The sequence below is a fragment of the Salvelinus fontinalis genome, chromosome 5 (assembly GCF_029448725.1).
Source record: "Salvelinus fontinalis isolate EN_2023a chromosome 5, ASM2944872v1, whole genome shotgun sequence".
In the NCBI taxonomy this organism is placed as follows: Eukaryota; Metazoa; Chordata; class Actinopteri; order Salmoniformes; family Salmonidae; genus Salvelinus; species Salvelinus fontinalis.
This window is the reverse complement of record NC_074669.1, coordinates 22,335,436-22,358,094: the sequence shown is the minus strand read 5'-3', so window position 1 is coordinate 22,358,094 and position 22,659 is coordinate 22,335,436. Positions and strand designations below refer to the sequence as shown.

Genomic DNA, 22,659 nt, shown 5'->3' with positions numbered 1-22,659 from the left:
AAAACCAGTCCCCTGCTGATTATAGACCTACATTTTAATACATTGTGACAAAATAATGAAAAAACTTATAAGCAATAAGATGGCTGAAGTCTTACCAGACTTGATATATATCAAACAAGCTTTATTAAAACTAGACACTTACAAACAAATACAATAACATGTTTCAGTTTAATACAATACGCAAAGAAACTGGATATAGATCAATGTCTGATGCCGAAAATAATTTTGACCGTCTTGAATTACCTTTGTTTTATTCAAAACTTTGGAAGCTTTCAACTTTCCAGTGGAAATAATAGATTTTATAAAAATTATTATAAATGTCCTTAAGCAAAAACATACACAAATAATGTATTCTGATGAAATTGCTTTAGAAAGGGGCACAAGACAGGGGTGTGCCCTCTCCCCCTTCCTGTTTGCACTGGCCATTGAACCGGTTGCAGAAATAATTAGACAGGACACAAAAGTAACAGGTATTGGTAAACATGAAAATAAACTAAACTTATTTGCAGATGATCTCTGGATTTATACCTGACCAATATTTTCTGAATACTCTCTAAAATCTCATTTAAAAAAATGTAACCTTTTTATTTAACTAGGCAAGTCGTTTAAGAACAAATTCTTATTTACAATGACGACCTAGGAAAGGTGGGTTAACTGCCTTGTTCAGGGGCAGAACAACTGATTTTTACCTTGTCAGCTCAGGAATTCAATTTAGCTAACTTTTGGTTACTGGCCCAACACTCTAACCACTAGGCTACCTGCCTCCCCTCTCAATTTTAATATAAAATATATGTGGGGGGGGAACAAATGGCAATAGGGAAAAAACTCACAATCTACAGCAATCCTTAAAGTGGTGATACGTTCCCCAGCAAGAAAGGAAGGGGGAACTAACAAAGTCACTGACAACAACCAAAACGAAACAGGCGGGGTTTTAGGAGGGGTTCTGAAAGCGCCCACAAACCTTTCCCAAGAACAGGCAAAAAAACCCCCACCAAACTTAAAGACAGGAAGCAAAGCAAAAACTGGAGTACAAAAATACCAGTGAAGACATTCTTTAAAAAAGTATGATTGGTCATAACAGATTTTATGGGCATATAGAATAAAAAATAAAGTTTCACATCTACCTAATCTGAGGGTGGTTTTAACCTTCCACCCAAGGCTTTTACATGGGACATATAGTTAAATACACTAAAGAGAAACAATGGGTACATATTGAAGAATGCATGCTCATCCCCAGAATATTTGTACGTGTCCATTTTCAAAGGGTAAAGCTAAGAACATTAACAACTTCATAGTTAAGCGCTAACAATATGGAAGAAAATTAAACATATTCTACAATAATCAATATCACTCCCTAAAAACACAACCATATGGAACAATCCTTGGATATCTTTTCAGAATTCACAGATAAATTGGTCCACATGGAAAACTAAAGGCATAGAAACCATAAATTACTTGGTAACAGGAAATAAATGTATTTCCATGACACAATTAAAAAGCAATTTTGGATTGACAAATGTAGATATAAAATACATATACAAATACATGCAACTTAAGCTACATATCACAAGCATCCTTAAGGGAGTGTTATTTAAGTCAGAAAATGCTTTTCATATGATAGGTAAGAATGTGTAAATCTGCAATTTAACACAATGGAAAAATCGAATGATTTATTATGCACATATTGAAATAGCATGGGCAACCAAAGAAAAACAAATTAGTACAATTTAAGTTCATGTGGTAAAATATATTGCAGGCACTAGGGATGGGGGTGTGAGCATGCAGTTCTGGGCAGATGAGACGTAGTCGCTGTTTGTGTTAATCTGTAAATTGATGTTCTTGTGTGTATGTTTGTATCTTGGGTAAAAAAAATGAAACATGTATAAAACATTTATAAATTAAATGTTCACCTTTTTAATTACTACAACAAATATGGCTGCCGGTCCACCCACGTTGAATGTCAACTTTATATGGTCATGTCTATTCTATTATTTATATGATTTCAATAGGTTTCCTATGGAGGATTGACAGTATATATAAAAAATAAAAAACAGGTATTCCCATTCAAGTCATCATTCTCTGATGTGTAGACCTCCATCCTTTTTGGTACTATTTTTGAAATTCGATATTTGTATTTTGCTTCAATTTTAGTACATTTATTAGCCAAAACATGACACCCACCCTCTATTCAAGAGCATGTTGTGTCTCAACCGATGGCGGGCACAATCCAAAAACCTTAGATGTAAAATGGGCAAATATGTATGGAAGGTTTCATTCTTTACAGCACTTTGAGATATCAGCTGATGTACGAAGGGCTATATAAATAAATTTGATTTGATTAAAATCGAAAGGGGTGCTGTCAAAAAGTGATTGAATTCAAATGGATTTACCCTGTTTGATTTATTACAGCTCCTTATTCATTATCCCCTCTATGTAGCTGGGCTCTGGGGGTTCCCTCAAGATATCATGGGAGTTGTAGGCTTTGTTAGAGCATGAAATAACTTGACAGTTATTTGGCGAATGAGGGGCACAACAGACCAGGTGACAAAAGCAATTTTGTTCAAGTAAGTAGTAGTTTGTCAAAGGTAGTAGGCCAAACCTAACAATAGAACATAATTATCTCAGAACAAGGAGTTACCGTATGCAGATGTCTATCAATTAATTAACCGTGTTGATGAGTCACTCATTCCCTGGCCCAGACAGCCATATTGACACTGATACTGGTTACACAAGAACTTCCAGAAACTCTGTCAACATGCCTGCCTGGTGAAAATATAACTGTACTCTTTGTAACATTGTCGGCTCCTCCCCTCTGACATTCCCCACTGCAGCACATTCTGTACACATAGCCTATGATTCAAACTAGTGACCACAGATGATGATGTTTGATCACCAAGGAGGACTAAGACTGTGCTTGGGGCTTAGCACAGGCAGATCATAAGATGAGAGATTTTGCCTGGGTGCAGTGAACATGGCCAAGATGGGGAGTGCAATGTGTGAGAGTGTTGTGCAAACACAAAAGCCCATTGAGGAGGGCGGGCTGGGACAGTAATTGAATGCATGTGTTGATGTCTGGCATCGGTGACGTGGCCCACTCATTCTCAATACTCATGAGCAATGGACACACAGTCTGTCTTCATTATTGTTCCCCATCATGTGACCGGGATTCATTTACTCTTTTGAAAATTGCGTACAGAAATGTAGTTTTAAGATACGGCTAGCCTATAGCATTCTAGGATTAGACTTCTGGGATTTTTTTTCAGTTCCCTGCAATAAGGAAGTTATTGACCAGACCACGAGAGAAGTGTCATTGACTTGAATAGGCTCATTTCAAATCAATTCAAATTGTATTTGTCACATGCTTCGTAAGCAGCAGGTGTAGACAAACAGTGAAATCCTTTTCCAACAGTATGCGTGTGTGTGTGTGTGTGTGTGTGGTTGTAAGTCGTGTGTGTTGGGATGTAAGTGCATGGTGCGTGGGTAGAGTCCAGTGTGTGTGCAAGAGAGTTAGTGCAAAAAAGGGTGAAAGCAGGGAGTCCAGGTAGCCATTTGATTGCTAAATAGCTAGTCTTCTTTAGTTGTCTTAGAAGCTGTTCAGGGTCCTGTTGGTTCCCGACTTGGTGCATAGGTACCGCTTGCTGTGCGGTAGCAGAGCGGTAGCATGGCTGGAGTCTTTGACAATTTTTGGGCCTTCCTCTGACACCGCCTGGTGTAGAGGTCTTGGATGGCAGCTCGGCCCGAGTGATGTACTGGTCCGTACTCACCACCCTCTGTAGCACCTTGTGGTTGGGTGCCTTGCAGTTGATGCAGCCAGTCAAGACGCTATCGATGGTGCAGCTGTAGGATTATGCTAATTCGGTCAAAGATATTTTGTTCAGTACAATGCTTGATCACTGGCTACAGACTATAATCAGGATATAATCTAGCCTGTGTGTTTCTGACAGATAATCAGAGTGCAAAGTAGTGTTTGCATTCAACATGTCTTAAATATAGACTTACAGACAAAGTGCTCTTCAAAAATGGGCTGTAATTTTTCTGACCAGGCAGTCTCTAGGTAAAAGTTGTCCATATTGGTTCTGAGTAAGTTGTATAAGTTTGACCTTTTGCTTAACCTCTCTTCTCTCTCTCCTCCAGGGCTTTGACCCTCCCCATCAAAGTGATACCAGAACGGTTTACATCGCAAACCGCTTCCCTCAACATGGCCATTATGTCCCTCAGCGGTTTGCAGACAACAGAATCATATCATCCAAGGTAAGGCAGAGGTGTTGAATCCCTAGCTTTTGTGTCAAAAGTGTCAACAAATGTTCAAGTTACTCAACCCCTTAATTTCAGTGTCAAACAACTCACACTCTGACGTTTCTGTTCTCCCCTCCCCCCTCTTTAGTACACCGTTTGGAATTTTGTTCCCAAGAATCTGTTTGAACAGTTCAGAAGAATAGCCAATTTTTATTTTCTCATCATATTCCTGGTCCAGGTAAGGGCTTTCCTCAGCACCCAGTCGACCATGTTTCTAATTGTTGCTGGCCTGTGTGACGTGACTCAGTTCTATTCAGTGGGCAGTAACCAACAATTGCTGTGTGCTGTTGAGCATACTGTGCCTGGAGATCCCAAGCAGCTAACCTTCAGTAGGTATCAGGCTACACAGAGACCACACGGTTTCTTTAGATATTCTGAAGCTTTCTATGGCCACTACTGTGTCCAATTCTACATGTGTTAATTCATTATACTTATTCATGATGCATTTTCTGCGATAGATGGCCAGAGTGTTTTCAGGTTATATGAGGAACCACATTATTGCCAGCTCTTGTTTCCTTTGACATAATCTCTTTATTTTCCAGCTAATGATAGATACCCCCACTTCCCCTGTCACCAGCGGACTTCCTCTGTTCTTTGTCATCACAGTAACTGCCATCAAACAGGTGAGAGTATTAACATGTTTAATTCCTCTTTTTTTCTAAAACATCAACCGTATATTCAGCAAATTAAATATGGCTGCTTATTGTATATATACTTTGGCTAGATGTCAGAATGTCTAGATCAGGGCTGCCCAACCCTCTTCCTGGAGATCTACTGTCCTGTAGGTTTTCAGCCCAACCCTCATTTAGCATATCAGATTCAGCTAGTTAAGGTCTTGTTGAGCAGCTAATATATGTAGAATCAGGTGTGTTAAATTAGGGTTGGACTGAAAACCCACAGGAGGGTAGATCTCCAGGAAGAGGGTTGGCCAGCCCTAGTCTAATCTCATCCCTTCTTTCCTTCCTTCCCTCCCCCCACCACTCAGGGCTATGAGGACTGGCTGAGGCACAAGGCGGACAACGAGGTGAACGGGGCGCCTGTGTTTGTGGTTCGCAGTGGCAGCCTTGTGCAGACTCGCTCAAAGAACATACGAGTGAGTCACCTCACTGTCATAATGAGTCCTGCCTTGTACAGCACACCATCCTAACACTTAGCAAACCTTACAGCCACACACGGATGTCGCACAAATGGTTATATTTCATATAACTCCCACCTTTGGCTGGTGCTTTGTACCACTGTGTTAACAATTTGTCAGTAAACCAATTGGCCAGGCCAGGAATGTGAAAACAAGGTACCCCCCACAGACAAGTCTCAGTTGCTACATTATTTGCCTAAATGTTGGTTATCTACTCACCAGATAGTTATTGAATAAGAGGATTTGTTCCCAATTAACAAATGTTAGCCAGATGTAGCTAGCCAACTATACGCATAGTTCCCCGATTTCAAATGTTTAAGATGCAAGTGCATCGGTCCGCGGATTCCAAAATCAGTCAGAAAATAGATTCAAACCGTACGAAATTGCTGGGTTACACTTTTTCTTCTCATTACATTTTCTACCTCATCTTGTGACAACTGATGCATCCTCTCCTCTTCATTGTCGAATTGCATGTAACTGTGTTGACAGTAATTGATCTACAAGTCATTTTACGTGACGAACAACCCCAGGCAATATCAGCAGCCTAGTCAAACTGCTCACTGTGCCCAGCTTTGCACGCTTACCAACGCAAGGTACACCTGATATCAGGCTTTATTGATTGAGTGACAACCTTTCTAATTTTCTAGGTTATTGTTATCTGTGCGCTGTTGAAAATGGTGTTTTAGCGGAATAAAAGTAAGCTACCGGAGACATAACTCATCTGGCTATACTGTACCTGCTGAACGGGGCTTAAAATAGATTTTATTTTGATTGTTCAGGTTCACAATCAGCAAATAGTTTTGGTAGTTTTGCTTTAAACAATCAATGTATATGGTCATATTTAGATATAAAGGGTGAAGTTGATCATTTCATAACGAGGACACCAATCTCTTTTGCGAGGCACACTGCATGGCCGAAGCTAGAGGAGAAAATCACTCCATTAAAGACTTCCAAACTTCAAGACCATTCGATTTTGAGAGAGGGGGTGTAATCCAAAGTTGTGCTATATATTCATTGGCAGTACCACAGCTATTTTGTAAACAATAAATATTGATACATTACTAGCTAAAACACTTAATGTGCAAAAATGACAAGTTAATTAGTGGGTGACGGTGATTTCAGAACCAAACTGTGGGTACAAAGGCTACATTGCCCCCTGTAATCTGATAGTGGCAGTGGGGTAGTAGATGCCTAGTCTCTCTTCAGCTTCGGTGCCTACATAGTGCATGCACCATAGACATACATAATTTACACACACACACACACACACACACACACACACACACACACACACACACACACACACACACACACACACACACACACACACACACACACACACACACACACACACACACACACACACACACACACACACACACAGTTAGAGAAGTCGGCTCACACAGATTTTACATTTACATTTTAGTCATTTAGCAGACGCTCTTATCCAGAGCTACTTACAGTAGAGTGCATACATTTTATTACATACATTTTATTACATTTTACATACTGAGACAAGGATATCCCTACCGGCCAAACCCTCCCTAACCCGGACGACGCTATGCCAATTGTGCGTCGCCCCACGGACCTCCCGGTTGCGGCCGGCTGCGACAGAGCCTGGGCGCGAACCCAGAGACTCTGATGGCGCAGCAAGCACTGCGATGCAGTGCCCTAGACCACTGGCGCAGTGGATCCAGATCCAGTTCATGAGTTGCAACAGATTTTAATTTAGAATGGAAAATGAATGTGTTTTGCAACAAATGTTAGTGTATCGCATCGATTCATTCTCTAATCAAACCGAATCTCACTGAATTGTTTCAAACTAAAACGCATTGTTCCTGTATCGTATCGGAGCGCATGTATCTAGATGCATATCGAATCATCTTGAAAGGGAAAGATTAGCACTAATCTTTCGTTTATTTTGATAATCCATTTTGAAGGTAAAATAAATCGTGCATTAAACTGCCAGAAGATTCCAGAAGTGTATTCAAGGGCTGTTTTAGTTTATTGTTTTAACAGTTCTGCAGCTGGAATGTATCAGTTTTCACATGGGAAAAACTGTACTATTTTTTTTAAAACAGTGTATGGTGGCATTCACTATTGAACTACACTGTCCTTGTCTTCAGAAAAGATTGGATTCTGAGGTCGTGGATTTCATGGGGGAGTTTTGCTTATCATTCATCTGTTGTGACGTGTCTTTCTGTGCTGTCTGCTCAGGTGGGGGATATAGTCCGGGTGGCCAAAGATGAGACATTCCCAGTGGACTTGGTCCTCTTATCATCGGACCGAGCCGAGGGGACGTGTCACATCACCACAACCAGCCTGGACGGAGAGACTAATCTGAAGGTTGGGCTTTTAATCTTCTTTCCCCGCTCTCGCTTTCATTCTCTCTGAGCCCTAAAAGGATGAGCCCTAAAAGGATTAGTTTTCCCCTCTCATAGAGGGAGGACAAACTGCTCTTTTCATGGCCCGTCTCCTTCCTTTCATTTCCCTGAACTAGTACTTATGCATTCTATCGAGATATCGTGTTTTTGCCAGAGGCAATATCTAATCTGCTTCTAATCAAAATGCTTCTGCCATATAACTTATTTATCTTTTTATTTTAATAAATTGGTCATATTATTAAAAGTATCAGGGAGCCCACTCTGGAAATGTGACGTTTGAAGAGTATATTGCCACAAACAGAAGATTTTTTGGACAACTGCAATGTATTCTTTCTTGTGCAATCTCAGGAGTGCAGCCTATGTCATCTTTCTGTGCCAGCTACTTGTCTTTTATGGCTGTTTGGGTTGCAGTAATGACATTAGAATCCAATGGGGTATGGACTAGCTTTCTCACTGAGGGGGTTAGAGCAACGAAAGGTTGCACATGGGTAAAGGCGTCAGCATTCTTCTGTTCGCCTGGCGCCTAGTCGACCTCTGCTAAGCGAACGAGTGTGCTCGCATACTCCCTTAAAAGACGTTCGCTTAAAAACAAAAAGCGTAAATAATACTGTTTGTCAATCTTGAGACGCCGTAGCCAGTCCCTGCCACAAAATAGTCTATATTAATCTTAGACAACTCAAGAAATCTGTCATTGATGTTGATATTTTTGCAGATTACATCAGTCACGCAATTTTACATCTAACACAATATGCTTTGGTGCAGTATTTCTCAAGTGCAAAAATTTGCATGAGAATGATTCAATAAAACACTTAATTGAAGAATCCCTACTGTTGACCAATCACCGACGAAGGGCCATAGACCTCGGCTACCGAATTCGGCTTGCCTCCATTAAAATGTTTGTGTGCACCAACAACTGAAAATGTCACAAAATGTCATCATAATATATGCACAAACTGTTTCAGCTGGAAAGCATGCGGATAGACTCCTTTAGCCACCAGATTGGATTTTGCCCCTCAAGCAGTCATAGAGTGGTTCAGTTCAATTATAAATGGAAACCTAACAAGCCTCGTGGCCTTCAACCTGTCAAACAGTAGACAGAGGCTGGAGCTGTGGGACGGTTGCAATTTGTACGGCACTATTAAGCTACATTCATTGGTAAATCATTACAATGTACTAGGCTATTTCTTTGTCGTCTAGGCTCACTGCGTCATTGTAAATGTTTTTATTTATATTCTATAAAAGTGCCATCTTTGTCCCTTTCCATGAAGATATCTCTACTCTCTCTTTGGTCTTGTAGACTCATTACTCTGTGCCAGAGACATTGGTGTCTCAGTCGGTGTCCAGGCTAGAGGCCCTACATGCTGTGGTGGAGTGTCAGCAGCCAGATGCAGATCTTTATAGGTACGGTATAGTCACAGCTACAGCCCAGAACAGAATACCTTGCTCTTACTGGCCAGTCAGAACTCTGAGCTCTCCTTTCACTGGCCTCATAACTCGGTGTTACTCACTATTTTTTGTAACACTTTGAGTTGAGACAATCATTCAGAGGGCTGCACAGATCTTTAATTTGTTGTACTTTTTCTTCCAATATTATCAATTATAAATTGAGAGCAAATTCAGAGCAATAGAGCACATGCAATTGATTTGATGCCCAGCGCATCACAAATATATACATACACACATCAAATAGGCTACATCACATGTATAAGACCCATATCAAGGGTTACCTCAGTAGTTGGATGAGCGAAAATGTCCCTTCTGTTCCTTGAATGAATTCATTATAAATGTATAGTCTGTTGCTGCTATCCTTGTGAGGTGATCCAGGTGTGCATTGGTCAGTCTGTTTTTGTTTCAACATGTTCATTGTTGAAATGTTGCTTCACGTGAATAAGTGCTGACAAAAAATGTCACTCTTTGCACACACTGCTTCAGAAGTGGATACTCTTTGTCTGACACAAGGCTCCAGAAATGCGTAACACCTGATCTTAGTTCACCTTGCAATGTGTCATTTGCCTGCAGCTCCACTATCTCACTCTATTCCTGCACGGTCAGGACAGAGGACTGTGATGACTGGGGCCAGAGATGACACTTGCACATGAAATGGGTTCTCAATGAAGTTGAAAAACTTCATGATATCCTTGAATCTTGACTTAAACTCCCAACTTCAACTCTTCCAACACACGCACAAATGCATCATAGATAAAATGTTGCAGTATGTCTGGGTTGGATGTGGTGACTGCTCTGAGTTTTGGGAAATTAACAAACTGTCAAGTATGAAGAGTGTGGTGATTTTATTTTGAAACGCTGTGACCACACGCAGCATTTTGCCCGGAGTTTTAGCTTTACCTTGGAGCTGGAGATTCACAGTGTTCAGGTGATGTCAGTCAAAAAAGCCTCTCCCCTTGCTTGCAACAAATTCACAGATTTGAGGGAGGACGGATGTTTCCAAAACTTTGCCACGAGACAGCCATCTTACCTCATTGTGAAATATCAAGTCGCCGTATTCTGTCTGGTATTCCTCCAGCAACTCATGGAATTGCAGGTGATTCCGTGACCTCGCAATAATAATGTTCACCATGCGCACGACTTGCTGCATCACATTCTGTAAGTCACAGTCTTTGAGTTTAGCCACAAGTGCTTCCTGATGAATGATACAATGAAAATTAACAAATTCGGGAATATCCTCTCTCTTTCATCAGGCCTATGAGTCCCTTCTCCTTCCCTCGCATGTTTGGGGCGCCGTCAGTACACACAGATAACAGATTTGACCAGTCAATATTATTGGAACGACCCTGGGTTTATAAGTGCGGAAATCGACTCTGCCGCACAAGCATGCTTTTGCGGCCCAGTCGATAGCGCGCTGGACTTCGGGCTAGAAGGTCGAGGGTTCGAGACCTGCTCCCTGCTGTTTCATTACATTGGTGTCAGAAGTGATCGGACCTTGCATCCACGACAGTGCGTGTGCTTGGCTGGTGAGCACGTTCCTGTAAGATGTAGAGTCGCAAGCTAGCGTGAGGACGCACTCTTTGAAAGGAGGGAGTAGTGTAACAAACCTGGGTTTAAAAGCGCGGAAATCGACTCTGCCGCTTGAGCATGCTTTTGCTCCCTGCCTGTTTTATTACATTATTATCGGCAAAAAATGTAACACGGGCTTTCAGAATATCCTCTCCTCGTGTTTGTTCCTGAAGTGGAAGGAAACTTAAAAGTTCCTCTCTGAACGACTTGCTTTTAAGGGAAGCGAAACACAAACACATAATTGGGCAATGTCACTTAAATCAGTGATTTCGTCAACCGCAATACTAAAACACGGCGCCACGGATATGTCAGTAATCAGTTGCTTACCGATGTCCTCGCCAATGTCTTCTGTGCGCCTTGTTATGGTCGTGATCGTGGTCCCGTGTGGCTCAGTTGGTAGAGCATGGCGCTTGCAACGCCAGGGTTGTGGGTTCAATAACCCACAGGGGGACCAGGGCTCAATTCCCACGGGGGGACCAGGATGAATATGTATGAACTTTCCAATTTGTAAGTCGCTCTGGATAAGAGCGTCTGCTTAATGACTTAAATGTAAATGTAAATGTAATGGTCGAGTCTGAGAGTTGCAGTCCCTTCATTTGCTTTAAAATAGCTTCCTTGTTTGTGAAATCAGCATACAATATTTTGTCTAAGGCCAAAAAACATCTTTGACAATCTCCGCGTCTGTGAAGACCTTGTTTCTCGCGAGTATCTAAGCAATCTCATATGTTGCCTCTGACGTTTTCTCTGCAACAGTGCTAGATCTGTCCATCGTTTGTTGCTGTCCTTTGAGTTGCGCTATTTTGTTATTTCTGAGGTTGCCTTGTGGCGGATATGTTTTGTCAAAGTGGGCATGGTGTGACTGGAAATGTTGCTCTAAATTTGCTCGTTTAAAACAATTGACTGCCTTCTGGCAAATAAGACAAAACTAGTCTCAGCATGCAGTACAAAAAAATACTTGTCTGTCCATTTCTCTTGGAACTGTCTGTGTTCTTGAATTGACCGTATCTTTTTCTTAGGCACCGGAGCTACGTTAGCTAGCTGCATCACCCCGCCGCCATCTTCCTGATTTTCCTGGTTCTCCGGTGGTTGTTCGTTCATTGCTGTCATGTTGTTCTCCAGCTCTTCCCCCTCATTTTCATTGTCAATAGATTTACGTTTCTTTTTTGCAATAAATCGATCCATATCAACAGACTGCAAAATTAGCTAGTAGCAAACTGATATGTGTCGGTCGCTGTAGCTGAGCAGTTGCGTTCTATTTTGGCAAATGTTCTATTTCAGCCTTTCTGTTCAACAGCTGCGCTATACTGCCATCTATCTGCCATCCAGGGAACAATAGATATATTCAGTTAAGTGATTCAGGACTGCATTAAACACATTGAATTGAAATTGTATGTATCATTGTTATGTATTATGAATGGAACAAAGGAAAATCACCGCGATGGGGCTGCGCAAAGAGGCCCACTGCCATAACTGAAAAGAAGCACTTATTATTTTTCACATTTCTACTGGCCGGAATGGAGGTATTTTTAGGGATCGTGGGTGTTGCAGTTTCTCTGCTACTCTGTAACTCTTCCCACTCAGAAGAAATGCCTCTACTTTCAGGTTTGTTGGGCGAATAACAGTAACACAACAAGAAGAAGAGATTGTAAGGTGAGATTGCAAATTCGCCAATTCTAGTTGATTGGATTTTTATCTGGGTTGCATGGATTGAATAGCACATTGTTTCCATTTGCTGGTGAAAGAAAAGTTATTATGTTGCACCTGCTTCATTAGACCCCTTGGACCTGAAAACCTGCTGCTTCGAGGAGCAAGATTGAAAAATACCAAAGAAATATTTGGTAAGTGTCTTCTTGCTCTCACTGTTGTCGTCATATTGCTTTCTGTCCTCAGTTATCCTCTTTTGTCCCTAGTTGACCAGTTGGTTGTTCACTAAAGTTCCACTCTTGATTTGCAGGTGTAGCAGTTTACACTGGGATGGAGTCTAAGATGGCCCTGAACTACAAGTGCAAATCCCAGAAGCGCTCTGCAGTGGAGAAGTGAGCATTAGGATATTCTGCACCTCTACAGCAACACTGAACACTTCTGAGTTTCTTCTTCTCAGATTTCAGGTTCAGCTTTACAGTAAGTATATCAGAGAGTGTGTATCTTTGGTGTTTTTTTCTCAGGTCTATGAATACCTTTCTGCTCATCTACCTGGGCATCCTGCTGTTTGAGGCCATCCTCAGCACCATCCTGAAGTACGCCTGGCAGGCTGAGAACAAGTGGGACGAGCCCTTCTACAACCAGCAGACAGAGCAGGAGAGGAACAGCAGCCAGGTCAGTCACTGTCTGAGACACTTTATTCACACTGGTAAATCACTCTCTATGATCTTTAATTTCATAGTATTCTTGGATACGTATTCTATATTTACAAATAGTTTGTTGTTTTTGTGGATAATGCAGTGAATGAGTGAAGGTGGGAAGATGTTTTCACTAGGGCGGTAACAGTCATGGGTCTTTGTAGGATGGTAATTGGCCAGCCAAATGACTATGGTCACTGCCATAACCATTTGAATAGCTAAAATAATACTTTAAGACAGACATATTCTCCCCCGCTCCTGACTGCATGTGCTGCTGTAGAAATAAAATGAATAGAACGGGTGTCCCCATTCAAGTCATTGATGGCATAATGGGGGGACCGGCGGCCATTGCGAGGAGCAATGCAGGTAGAGGTAATTTGCTTATCAACCAACTTATGTTAGGCTAAATCGGAGGACTGCGGTATCAGGTTACATATCCTTACCTTGATGAAATGAGGCTGTTCTGAGGGCGAAAGAGGAGATTTGAGCAGTGCACCAGAAAATGAGTTGGGAGTTTCCCTGAACACTAGTTGTGTGTGTGTGTGTGTGTGTGTGTGTGTGTGTGTGTGTGTGTGTGTGTGTGTGTGTGTGTGTGTGTGTGTGTGTGTGTGTGTGTGTGTGTGTGTGTGTGTATAAATGTACAGTTGAAGTCGGAAGTTTACATACACCTTAGCCAAATACATTTAAACTCTGTTTTCACATTTCCTGACATTTAATCCTAGCAAAAATTCCCTGTCTTAGGTCAGTTAGGATCACCACTTTATTTTAAGAATATGAAATGTCAGAATAATAGTAGAGAGAATGATTTCTTTCAGCTTTTATTTCTTTCATCACATTCCCGTTGGGTCAGAAGTTTAGAATACACTCAATTAGTATTTGGTAGCATTGCCTTTACATTGTTTAACTTGGTTCAAACGTTTCGGGTAGCCTTCCATAAGCTTCCCACAATAAGTTTTGTGAATTTTGGCCCCATCCTCCTGAAAGAGCTGGTATAACTGAGTCAGGTTTGTAGGCCTCCTTGCTTGCACAATCTTTTTCAGTTCTGCCCACAAATGTTCTATAGGATTGAGGTCAGGCCTTTGTGATGGCCACTCCAATACCTTGACTTTGTTGTCCTTAAGCCATTTTGCCACAACTTTGGAAGTATGCTTGGGGTCATTGTCCATTTGTAAGACCCATTTGCGACTAAGCTTTAGCATCCATGCCATCTATTTTGTGAAGTGCACCAGTCCCTCCTGCAGCTTAGCACCCCCACAACATGATGCTGCCACCCCTGTGCTTCACAGTTGGGATGGTGTTCTTTGGCTTGCAAGCCTCCCCCTTTTTCCTCCAAACATAACGATGATCATTATGGCCAAACAGTTCTATTTTTGTTTCATCAGACCAAGGGACATTTCTCCAAAAGGTACGATCTTTGTCCCCATGTGCAGTTGCAAACCGCAGTCTGGCTTTTTTTTGATGGTTACAGAGCAGTGGCTTCTTCCTTGCTGAGCGGCCTTTCAGGTTATGTCGATATAGGACTCGTTTTTACTGTGGATATAGATACTTTTGTACCCTTTTCCTCCAGCGTCTTCACAAGGTCCTTTGCTGTTGTTCTGGGATTTATTTGCACTTTTCGCACCAAAGTACGTTCATGTCTAGGAGACAGAATGTGTCTTCTTCCTGAGCGGTATGACGGCTGCGTGGTCGCATGGTGTTTATACTTGCATACTATTGTTTGTACAGATGAACGTGGTACCTTTGGGCATTTGGAAATTGCGCTCAAGGATGAACCAGACTTGTTGAGGTCTACAATTTCTTGATTTCTGGCTGATTTCTTTTGATTTTCCCATGATTTCAAGCAAAGAGGCACTGAGTTTGAAGGTAGGCCATGAAATACATCCACAGGTACACCTCCAATTGTCTCAAATTATGTCAATTAGCCTATCAGAAGCTTCTAAAGCCATGACATCATTTTCTGGAATTTTCCAAGCTGTTTAAAGGCACAGTCAACTTAATATATGTTAACTTCTGACCCACTGGAATTGTGATACAGTGAATTATAAGTGAAATAATCTGTCTGTAAACAATTGTTGGAAAAATTACTTGTGTCATGCACAAAGTATATGTCCGAACCGACTTGCCAAAACTATAGTTTGTTAACAAGAAATTTGTGGAGTGGATGAAAAATTTGTTTTAATGACTCCAACCTAAGTGTATGTAATCTCACGACTTCAACTGTGTGTGTTTGTGTGTGTGTGTATGCATGCACTACCGTTCCAAAGATTGGGGTCACTTAGAAATGTCCTTGTTTTTGAAAGAAAAGCACATTTTAGTTGTAAATGACTATTGTAGCTGGAAACGGCTGATTTAAAAAATAATAATAAAAAAATAAAAAAAGATGAATTACATAGGCGTGCAGAGGTCCATTATCAGCAACCATCACTCCTGTGTTCCAATGGCACGTTGTGTTAGCTAATCCAAGTTTATACTTTTAAAAGGCTAATTGATCATTATAAAACCCTTTTGCAATTATGTTAGCACAGCTGTAAACTGTTATGATTAAAGAAGCAATAAAACAAACCTTCTTTAGACTAGTTGAGTATCTGGATCATCAGCATTTGTGGGTTCGATTACAGGCTCAAAATGGTTAGAAACAAAGACCTTTCTTCTGAAACTCGTCAGCCTTTTCTTGTTCTGAGAAATGAAGGCACTCACTTTTCTCATCAAACTTTCCCAATCACACAAAACACACAGGCACCCCATCTTCCAACACACCCGTACTGCCCCCACATATACACCCATACATACCCACATACTGTGCCTTCTATGTCCTCTCTTTGAAGTGTTTTTATTTCTGCCCTGTTGATTCCTGCCTAATTTCGGGCTTTGAGTACTTTTGTTTTCCAGTTCCTTGTATTTGGGGATTTTTTTTATTTTATGAATTGTCTTTTATCTATTTATAAATACTATAAATAAAAAATAGAATAGAAATTATTTAACATCAGTCTTAACTCCAATAAAATACACTATACTATTATTTCCCCGTTTTAATTATTTTCCACCCACTTCCTTGTTGACAGATCCTGAAGTTCATCTCTGATTTCCTGGCGTTTCTGGTCCTGTACAACTTTATCATCCCCATCTCACTCTACGTCACTGTGGAGATGCAGAAATTCCTGGGCTCGTTTTTCATTGGCTGGGACTTGGACCTCTATCATGAGGAGAGCGACCAGATGGCTCAGGTCAACACTTCTGATCTCAACGAGGAGCTGGGACAGGTCTGGACATAAAGCACTTCATTACTGTATGGCGCCCCATGCTCAACGTCATCGCAGAGTTTGTGTGTTATGATCAGCCTCTGTGTGTGTGTGTGTTCTAGGTGGAATACGTGTTTACGGATAAAACCGGCACCCTGACGGAGAATGAGATGCTGTTCCGTGAATGTTCAATCAATGGTATCAAATACCAGGAAATCAATGGAAAGCTTATACACGAGGGGATGATGGATGACTCGCCTGACGGACCTGTGCCTCCTCTAGTAAACACCATTAAAACCTCTCATATCGCCCAAGTGACTTGCAATACATTATTTATCCATGTGTTGTCTGTGCATTCATTAAATATACATGGTTAGGTCTGCATTTCCAATCATGTGTTAAACAATTATTAATTGACTGTCCTCATGGTTTTGGACCCTCGCACTGGTTTAATGACTCTGTCTCTCTCGCTCTCCGTCTGTCTGCCACCTCTCAGAGTCGGGAGGAGTTGCTGTTCCTGAAGGCAGTATCGCTGTGTCACACAGTGCAGATCAGCTACGAGCAGCCAGGCGACGGCCCGGGGAACCCCTTCTCCCACGCTAATGGCTTCTCCTCCCAGATGGAATACTATGCCTCCTCGCCGGATGAGAAAGCACTGGTGGAAGCCACTAAAAGGTACCCAGGAGGATAGCTGTCATGTTTCGCTGTTCAACCCATTTATACTGTTGTTGGTAAATCAGATTCATATATATGTAGCTATATGACCAATGCTGGTCACACAGGTCTTTATGGACATACAAGCACTCAGACAAATTAACATTTATTGAGACAAATAGTTTGAGGTTCACCACATTCCAGACCACAGTCTGCATATTACAGTTATGGTCATGGGTTATGTATGGGCGACAGTCTGCATGTTACAGTATTTATGGTCAGCAATGTCACATGAAACTATTTAATTGCAGGATGGGGGTAACCTTTATCGGTAGCCATGGAGAAGTTATGGAAATAAAAATATTTGGAAAGTCAGAAAAGTAAGTATAATTTTCTATAGTTAAAAAGACGGACATTTAATGTTGATGATGAACCTCTACTGTGCATAGAAAGTGATGTAAAACCTATTATTCCCGTGTCCCACAGGTATAAACTACTCCATGTACTAGAGTTTGATGCAACCCGAAGGAGAATGAGTGTCATATTACAGACACCCTCAGGTACAGTGATTTCTCTCCATATTAGACAAATTGCTCATTCATAAACATTGTATTAGGATTTCATTACATTATGTAACCCACCTTTGATTTGGTTCTGCAACATTGTTCAGTTCATTTCCCTAACTGTTGCTGCTACCCTGTATTTCATATCTGGCCCATACTCACTATGACAATGCAATATATTTTATCTATTGCTGTAGGGGGAAAAGTACTATTTACAAAGGGAGCTGAGTCCGCCATTCTTCCCTTTACTAAAAGTGGAGAAATTGACAAAACAAGAGTACATGTAGATGAATTTGCCTTGGTGAGTATACCACATCACATCATATTAGACAAGGCACTATTTCCAGCCCTTAAGTACAGCAGATTTTTGCTACGCTGAATGCCATCTTTTATTGTCTGTGCTGAAGAGCACCAGTGCAGCTGGGTTGCCTCCCGTCTTTTTTTCCATGCGAGGGCTCTCGTGGCCGATTTTTGACTCTTGTATTTATTTATTTTTTACAACAATGTAAATATTACTTGTGGTCCTTTCCCCCAGAAAATCAATAAATCCTACAACTTAACAGACAATTTATCCAGACATCAGGATCTACAGAGATTTGTTTTTGATTTGTGATTGGCAGGCGAGTGTTTATTTGATATAAAGCCAGTCCCTGTCAGCTCCTCGTTTCTCTTTCTTCAGAAGGGCTTGCGGACGTTGGTGGTGGCCTGCAGACACTTCAATGTGGAGGAGTATGAGGAGGTGGACCAGCGGCTCCACGAGGCCCGCGCGGCCCTGCAGCAGAGAGAGGAGAGGCTGGCCGAGGTCTTCAGCTTCATAGAAAAGGACCTGGAGCTGTTGGGAGCGACCGGGGTGGAGGACAAGTACGTCAACAACACTGTTTGGTGTCTGTCTGGTCAAGGGTTAGCTCATTATGAGCACCAAGCAATGATATCAGAAAGGTGTCTGAATACTTTCCGAATGCACTGTATATACACTGTACTTCATGTTTTTGATTTAACCGACCTGGAAGACCAATCAATTTCAACTTTTATTCTGAAGTAACTTCATATTTCCGAGCTAGTCAGATATTAGTTTAGAAAGACTTGAAATTGGCATGGGCGTTAACTAGGTGGCAAGCTAACAGCGAGCTGCTTTTCAAAAGTCGATAACTGGTTAATTTGACCCCCCCTCCAAAAATGTTTTGGGGACCTAAGCATTTCTCAATGTTTATCAACATTACTGTAGCCTGCAAATTAATTTGATCATTCTTTGCGATACACCTGATTTTTATGCTGTTTTAGTCCAGACAACGTCGCCTTGTCACCTACAGTAGAACCTGATGAACAACAAAGTTGGTCATGCTTTTTTTTCCTACTAGATCCACGATAAGGTTCTAGCTAGTGTATCCCTCCAGTTTATCAGGTCCCAGGCTCCTGTGACTGTTATGATTATTTATTTACAAGTCAATTACAATTAGCTTTTTGGTTTAGCCCCATCTGTACCTGATAGAGCAGATCTAGTCTCACGTGTGGAAGTAAGCTGTCTGGCAAGTAAGCCGTCATGCAAGAGACTCAATGTGATGGAGACTAGAGCACATCCAGAAGTTCTGGCGGAATGGACACACATTTGAGTGCCCCAGGATTGGTCTATTTACTTTGCCGTTAGAATTTATGCTATGCAATCCTCCGAATTCATTGGGTTAGTTCCATCCCATAGCAAATAGCTGGAAAAACTATTTAAGCATTGTTCACACGGCCTGTGCACCCACGGAGGAGGAGCTGCTTCTGCTGGTAGTCACTGAGGGGCAGAATAGTAAGTAACTAAACTGCTCGTTTTGAACAATATATTTTTGAAACCGGAAAATATACACATTTGTCCCACTTTTATGAGCAGTTAAAATAGAATCCATGAATTACAAATATACTGTATGTATGTACGTACGGTATCAGTCAAAAGTTTGAACACACCTACTCATTCAAGTGTTTTTCTTTAATTTTTACTATTTTCTACATTGTAGAATAATACTGAAGACATCAATACAATCCTTGATTAAAACTTCTTAGGGATAGGGGGCGACATTTTCACTTTTGGATGAATTGGTGCCCAAATTAAACGGCCTCGTACTCTGTCCTAGATCATATGATATGCATATTATTATTACTATTGGATAGAAAACACTCTGAAGTTTCTAAAACTGTTTTATTTATATCTGTGAGTTAAATAGAACTCATATGGCAGGCAAACTTCCAAACAGGAAGTGAAAATTCTGAAATGGGTCGCTGTGAAAGGCATCGCCTATTCAATTCTCCTATATTTATGGATCTGTATGCACTTCATACGCCTTCCACTAGATGTCAACAGGCAGTAGAACGTGGAATGAACCGTATAGCTTGATGTGGGACCAAATGAGAGCCAATGGAGTGACTGGTCAGGCATATTGCCAGTTCTTTTTCCACGCACACTACGCATGTGATGTCCTTGTCTACAATGTGTTAGATAAACATGAATAAATGCTCCGTCTGGGACGTTATTGGATATATATGAGAAAAACATCTTGAAGATTGATTCTCAACTGAGTTTGACCAGTTTTTATTCGATTTGTAATATCACTTTTTGAAGTTTTCGTTCATTAGCGTAAAGTTCGATGGACACGTGAACTACACATGCTAGCCAAAGTTGCTAATTCGACAGAAGTAATGGACATTATAAAACAAAAAAACGATTTATTGTGGAACTAGGATTCCTGGCACTGCATTCTGATGAAAGATCATCAAAGGTAAGGGAATATTTATGATGTAATTTCGTATTTCTGTTAACTCCAACATGGCAGAGAATGGCTGAGCGCTGTCTCAGATTATTGCTTGCGGTGCTTTTTACTAAAGTATTTTTTTTAAATCTAACACAGCGGTTGCATTAAGAACCAGTGTGTCTTTAATTATATGTTAAGCATGTATCTTTCATCAAAGTTTGATGAGTATTTCTGTATTTCACGTTGCTATCTGTAATTACTTTCGCTATTTTGGAGCCATTTCTGAACATGGCGCCAATGTAAAACCACGATTTGTGGCTATAAATATGCACATAATCGAACAAAACAAATGTATTGTATAACATGATGTCATATGACTGTCATCTGATGAAGTTGTTCAAAGGTTAGTGATTCATTTTATCTCTTTGTGGGTTTTGTGAAAGCTATCTTTTCTGCGAAAAAATGGCGGTGTGTTTTTGGATATTGTGGTGAGCTAACATAAACATATGTTGTGTTTTCGCATTTAAAACATTTAAAAAATTGGACATGTTGGCTGGATTCACAAGATGTTTATCTTTCATTTGCTGTATTGTACTTGTGATTTCATGAAATTATATTATATCCCTGTGGCGCTAGGCTATGCTATGCTAGTCAGCGTTTCTGATGAGAATGATCCCGGATCCGGGCTGGGTAGTCCAGAAAGGGCTACCCCTCAAGGGGCCCCTCAAGGACATTCAGAAACTTGTCCCAAAGCCACTCCTGCATTGTCTTGGCTGTGTGCTTAGGGTCGTTGTCCTGTTGGAAGGTGAACCTTCGCCCCAGTCTGTGGTCCTGAGCGCTCTGGAGACGGTTTTCATCAAGGATCTCTCTGCACTTTGCTCCGTTGATCTTTTCCTCGATCCTGACTACTCTCCCAGTCCCTGTTGCTGAAAAACATCCATACAACATGATGCTGCCACCACCATGGACCACCGTAGGGATGGTGCCAGGTTTCCTCCAGATGTGACACTTGGCATTCAGGCCAAAGAGTTCAATCTTGGTTTCATCAGAATCTTGTTTCTAATGGTCTGAGAGTCTTTAGGTGCCTTTTGGAAAACTTCAAATGGGCTGTCATGTGCCTTTTACTGAGGAGTGACTTTCGTCTGGCAACTCTACCATAAAGGCCCGATTTGGTGGAGTGCTGCAGAGATGGTTGTCCTTCTGGAAGGTATTACCATCTCCACAGAGAACCTCTGGAGCTCTGTCAGGGTGACCATCGGGTTCTTGGTCACCTCCCTGACCAAGGCCCTTCTCCCCCAATTGCTCAGTTTGGCTGGGTGGCCAGCTCTAGAAAGAGTCTTGGTGGTTCCAAACTTCTTCCATTTAAGAATGATGGAGGCCACTGTGTTCTTGGGGACCTTCAATGCTGCAGAAATGTTTTGGTACCCTTCCCCAGATCTGTGCCTCAACACAATCCTGTCTAGGAGCTCTACGGACAATTATTTCGACCTGGCTTGGTTTTTGCTCTGATATACACTGTCAACTGTGGGACCTTTATATAGACAGGTGTGCCTTTCCAAATAATGTCCAATCAATTGAATTTACCACAGGTGGACTCGAATGAAGTTGTAGAAACATCTCAAGGATGATCAATGGAAACAGGATGCATATGAGCTCAATTTCGAGTATGATAGCAAATGGTCTGAATATGTATGTAAATAAGGTATTTCTATTTTTATATTTAATACATTTGCAAACATTAAAAAAAAAGTTTTTTCGCTTTGTCATTATGAGGTATTGTGTGAAGATTGCTGATAATTTTTTTTCTATTTAATCCATTTTAGAATGTCTGTAACCTAACAAAATGTGGAAAAAGTCAAAGGGTCTGAATACTTTCCAAACGCAATGTATAAAAAAAATGTGCACACCCCTTCAAATGAGCAACGGATGTAACTGTTTCAGCCACACCCGTTGCTGACACTTCGAGCACACAGCCATAGACAAACACTGGCAGTAGAATGGCCTTACTGAAGAGCTCAGTGACTTTCAACGTGGCACCGTAATAGGATGACACCTTTCCAACAAGTCAGTTTGTCAAATTTATGCCCTGCTAGAGTTGACCCGGTCAACTAAGTGCTGTTATTGTGAAGTTGAAACGTCTAGGAACAACAACTGCTCAGCCGCGAAGTGGTAGGCCACACAAGCTCACAGAACGAGACCGCCGACTGCTGAAGTGCATAGCGCATAAAAATCGTATGTCCTCGGTTGCAACACTCAGCAGCTTCATGAAATGTGTTTTAAAGTTGGGACCAACTCCATGTTAATG

At 41.3% G+C, this 22,659-nt stretch overlaps 1 protein-coding gene across 4 annotated transcripts in view; it reads left to right on the top strand.

Annotated features, from left to right (window-relative positions):
• The window catches only part of LOC129855307 (phospholipid-transporting ATPase IF-like), a 58,829-nt gene that overhangs the window by 14,580 nt on the left and 21,590 nt on the right, over nucleotides 1–22,659 (top strand). For all 4 annotated transcript variants that reach the window (XM_055922834.1, XM_055922835.1, XM_055922833.1 and 1 more), the window contains exons 2-18: nucleotides 4,135–4,251; nucleotides 4,385–4,474; nucleotides 4,839–4,919; nucleotides 5,282–5,389; nucleotides 7,649–7,777; nucleotides 9,113–9,216; nucleotides 12,433–12,480; nucleotides 12,604–12,668; nucleotides 12,785–12,866; nucleotides 12,996–13,146; nucleotides 16,232–16,429; nucleotides 16,531–16,689; nucleotides 16,905–17,083; nucleotides 17,374–17,442; nucleotides 17,549–17,622; nucleotides 17,823–17,926; nucleotides 18,305–18,486. In XM_055922834.1, the coding sequence (XP_055778809.1) occupies nucleotides 4,135–4,251; nucleotides 4,385–4,474; nucleotides 4,839–4,919; nucleotides 5,282–5,389; nucleotides 7,649–7,777; nucleotides 9,113–9,216; nucleotides 12,433–12,480; nucleotides 12,604–12,668; nucleotides 12,785–12,866; nucleotides 12,996–13,146; nucleotides 16,232–16,429; nucleotides 16,531–16,689; nucleotides 16,905–17,083; nucleotides 17,374–17,442; nucleotides 17,549–17,622; nucleotides 17,823–17,926; nucleotides 18,305–18,486 (1,940 nt within the window). The remainder of the gene's footprint in view (nucleotides 1–4,134; nucleotides 4,252–4,384; nucleotides 4,475–4,838; nucleotides 4,920–5,281; nucleotides 5,390–7,648; nucleotides 7,778–9,112; nucleotides 9,217–12,432; nucleotides 12,481–12,603; nucleotides 12,669–12,784; nucleotides 12,867–12,995; nucleotides 13,147–16,231; nucleotides 16,430–16,530; nucleotides 16,690–16,904; nucleotides 17,084–17,373; nucleotides 17,443–17,548; nucleotides 17,623–17,822; nucleotides 17,927–18,304; nucleotides 18,487–22,659) is intronic.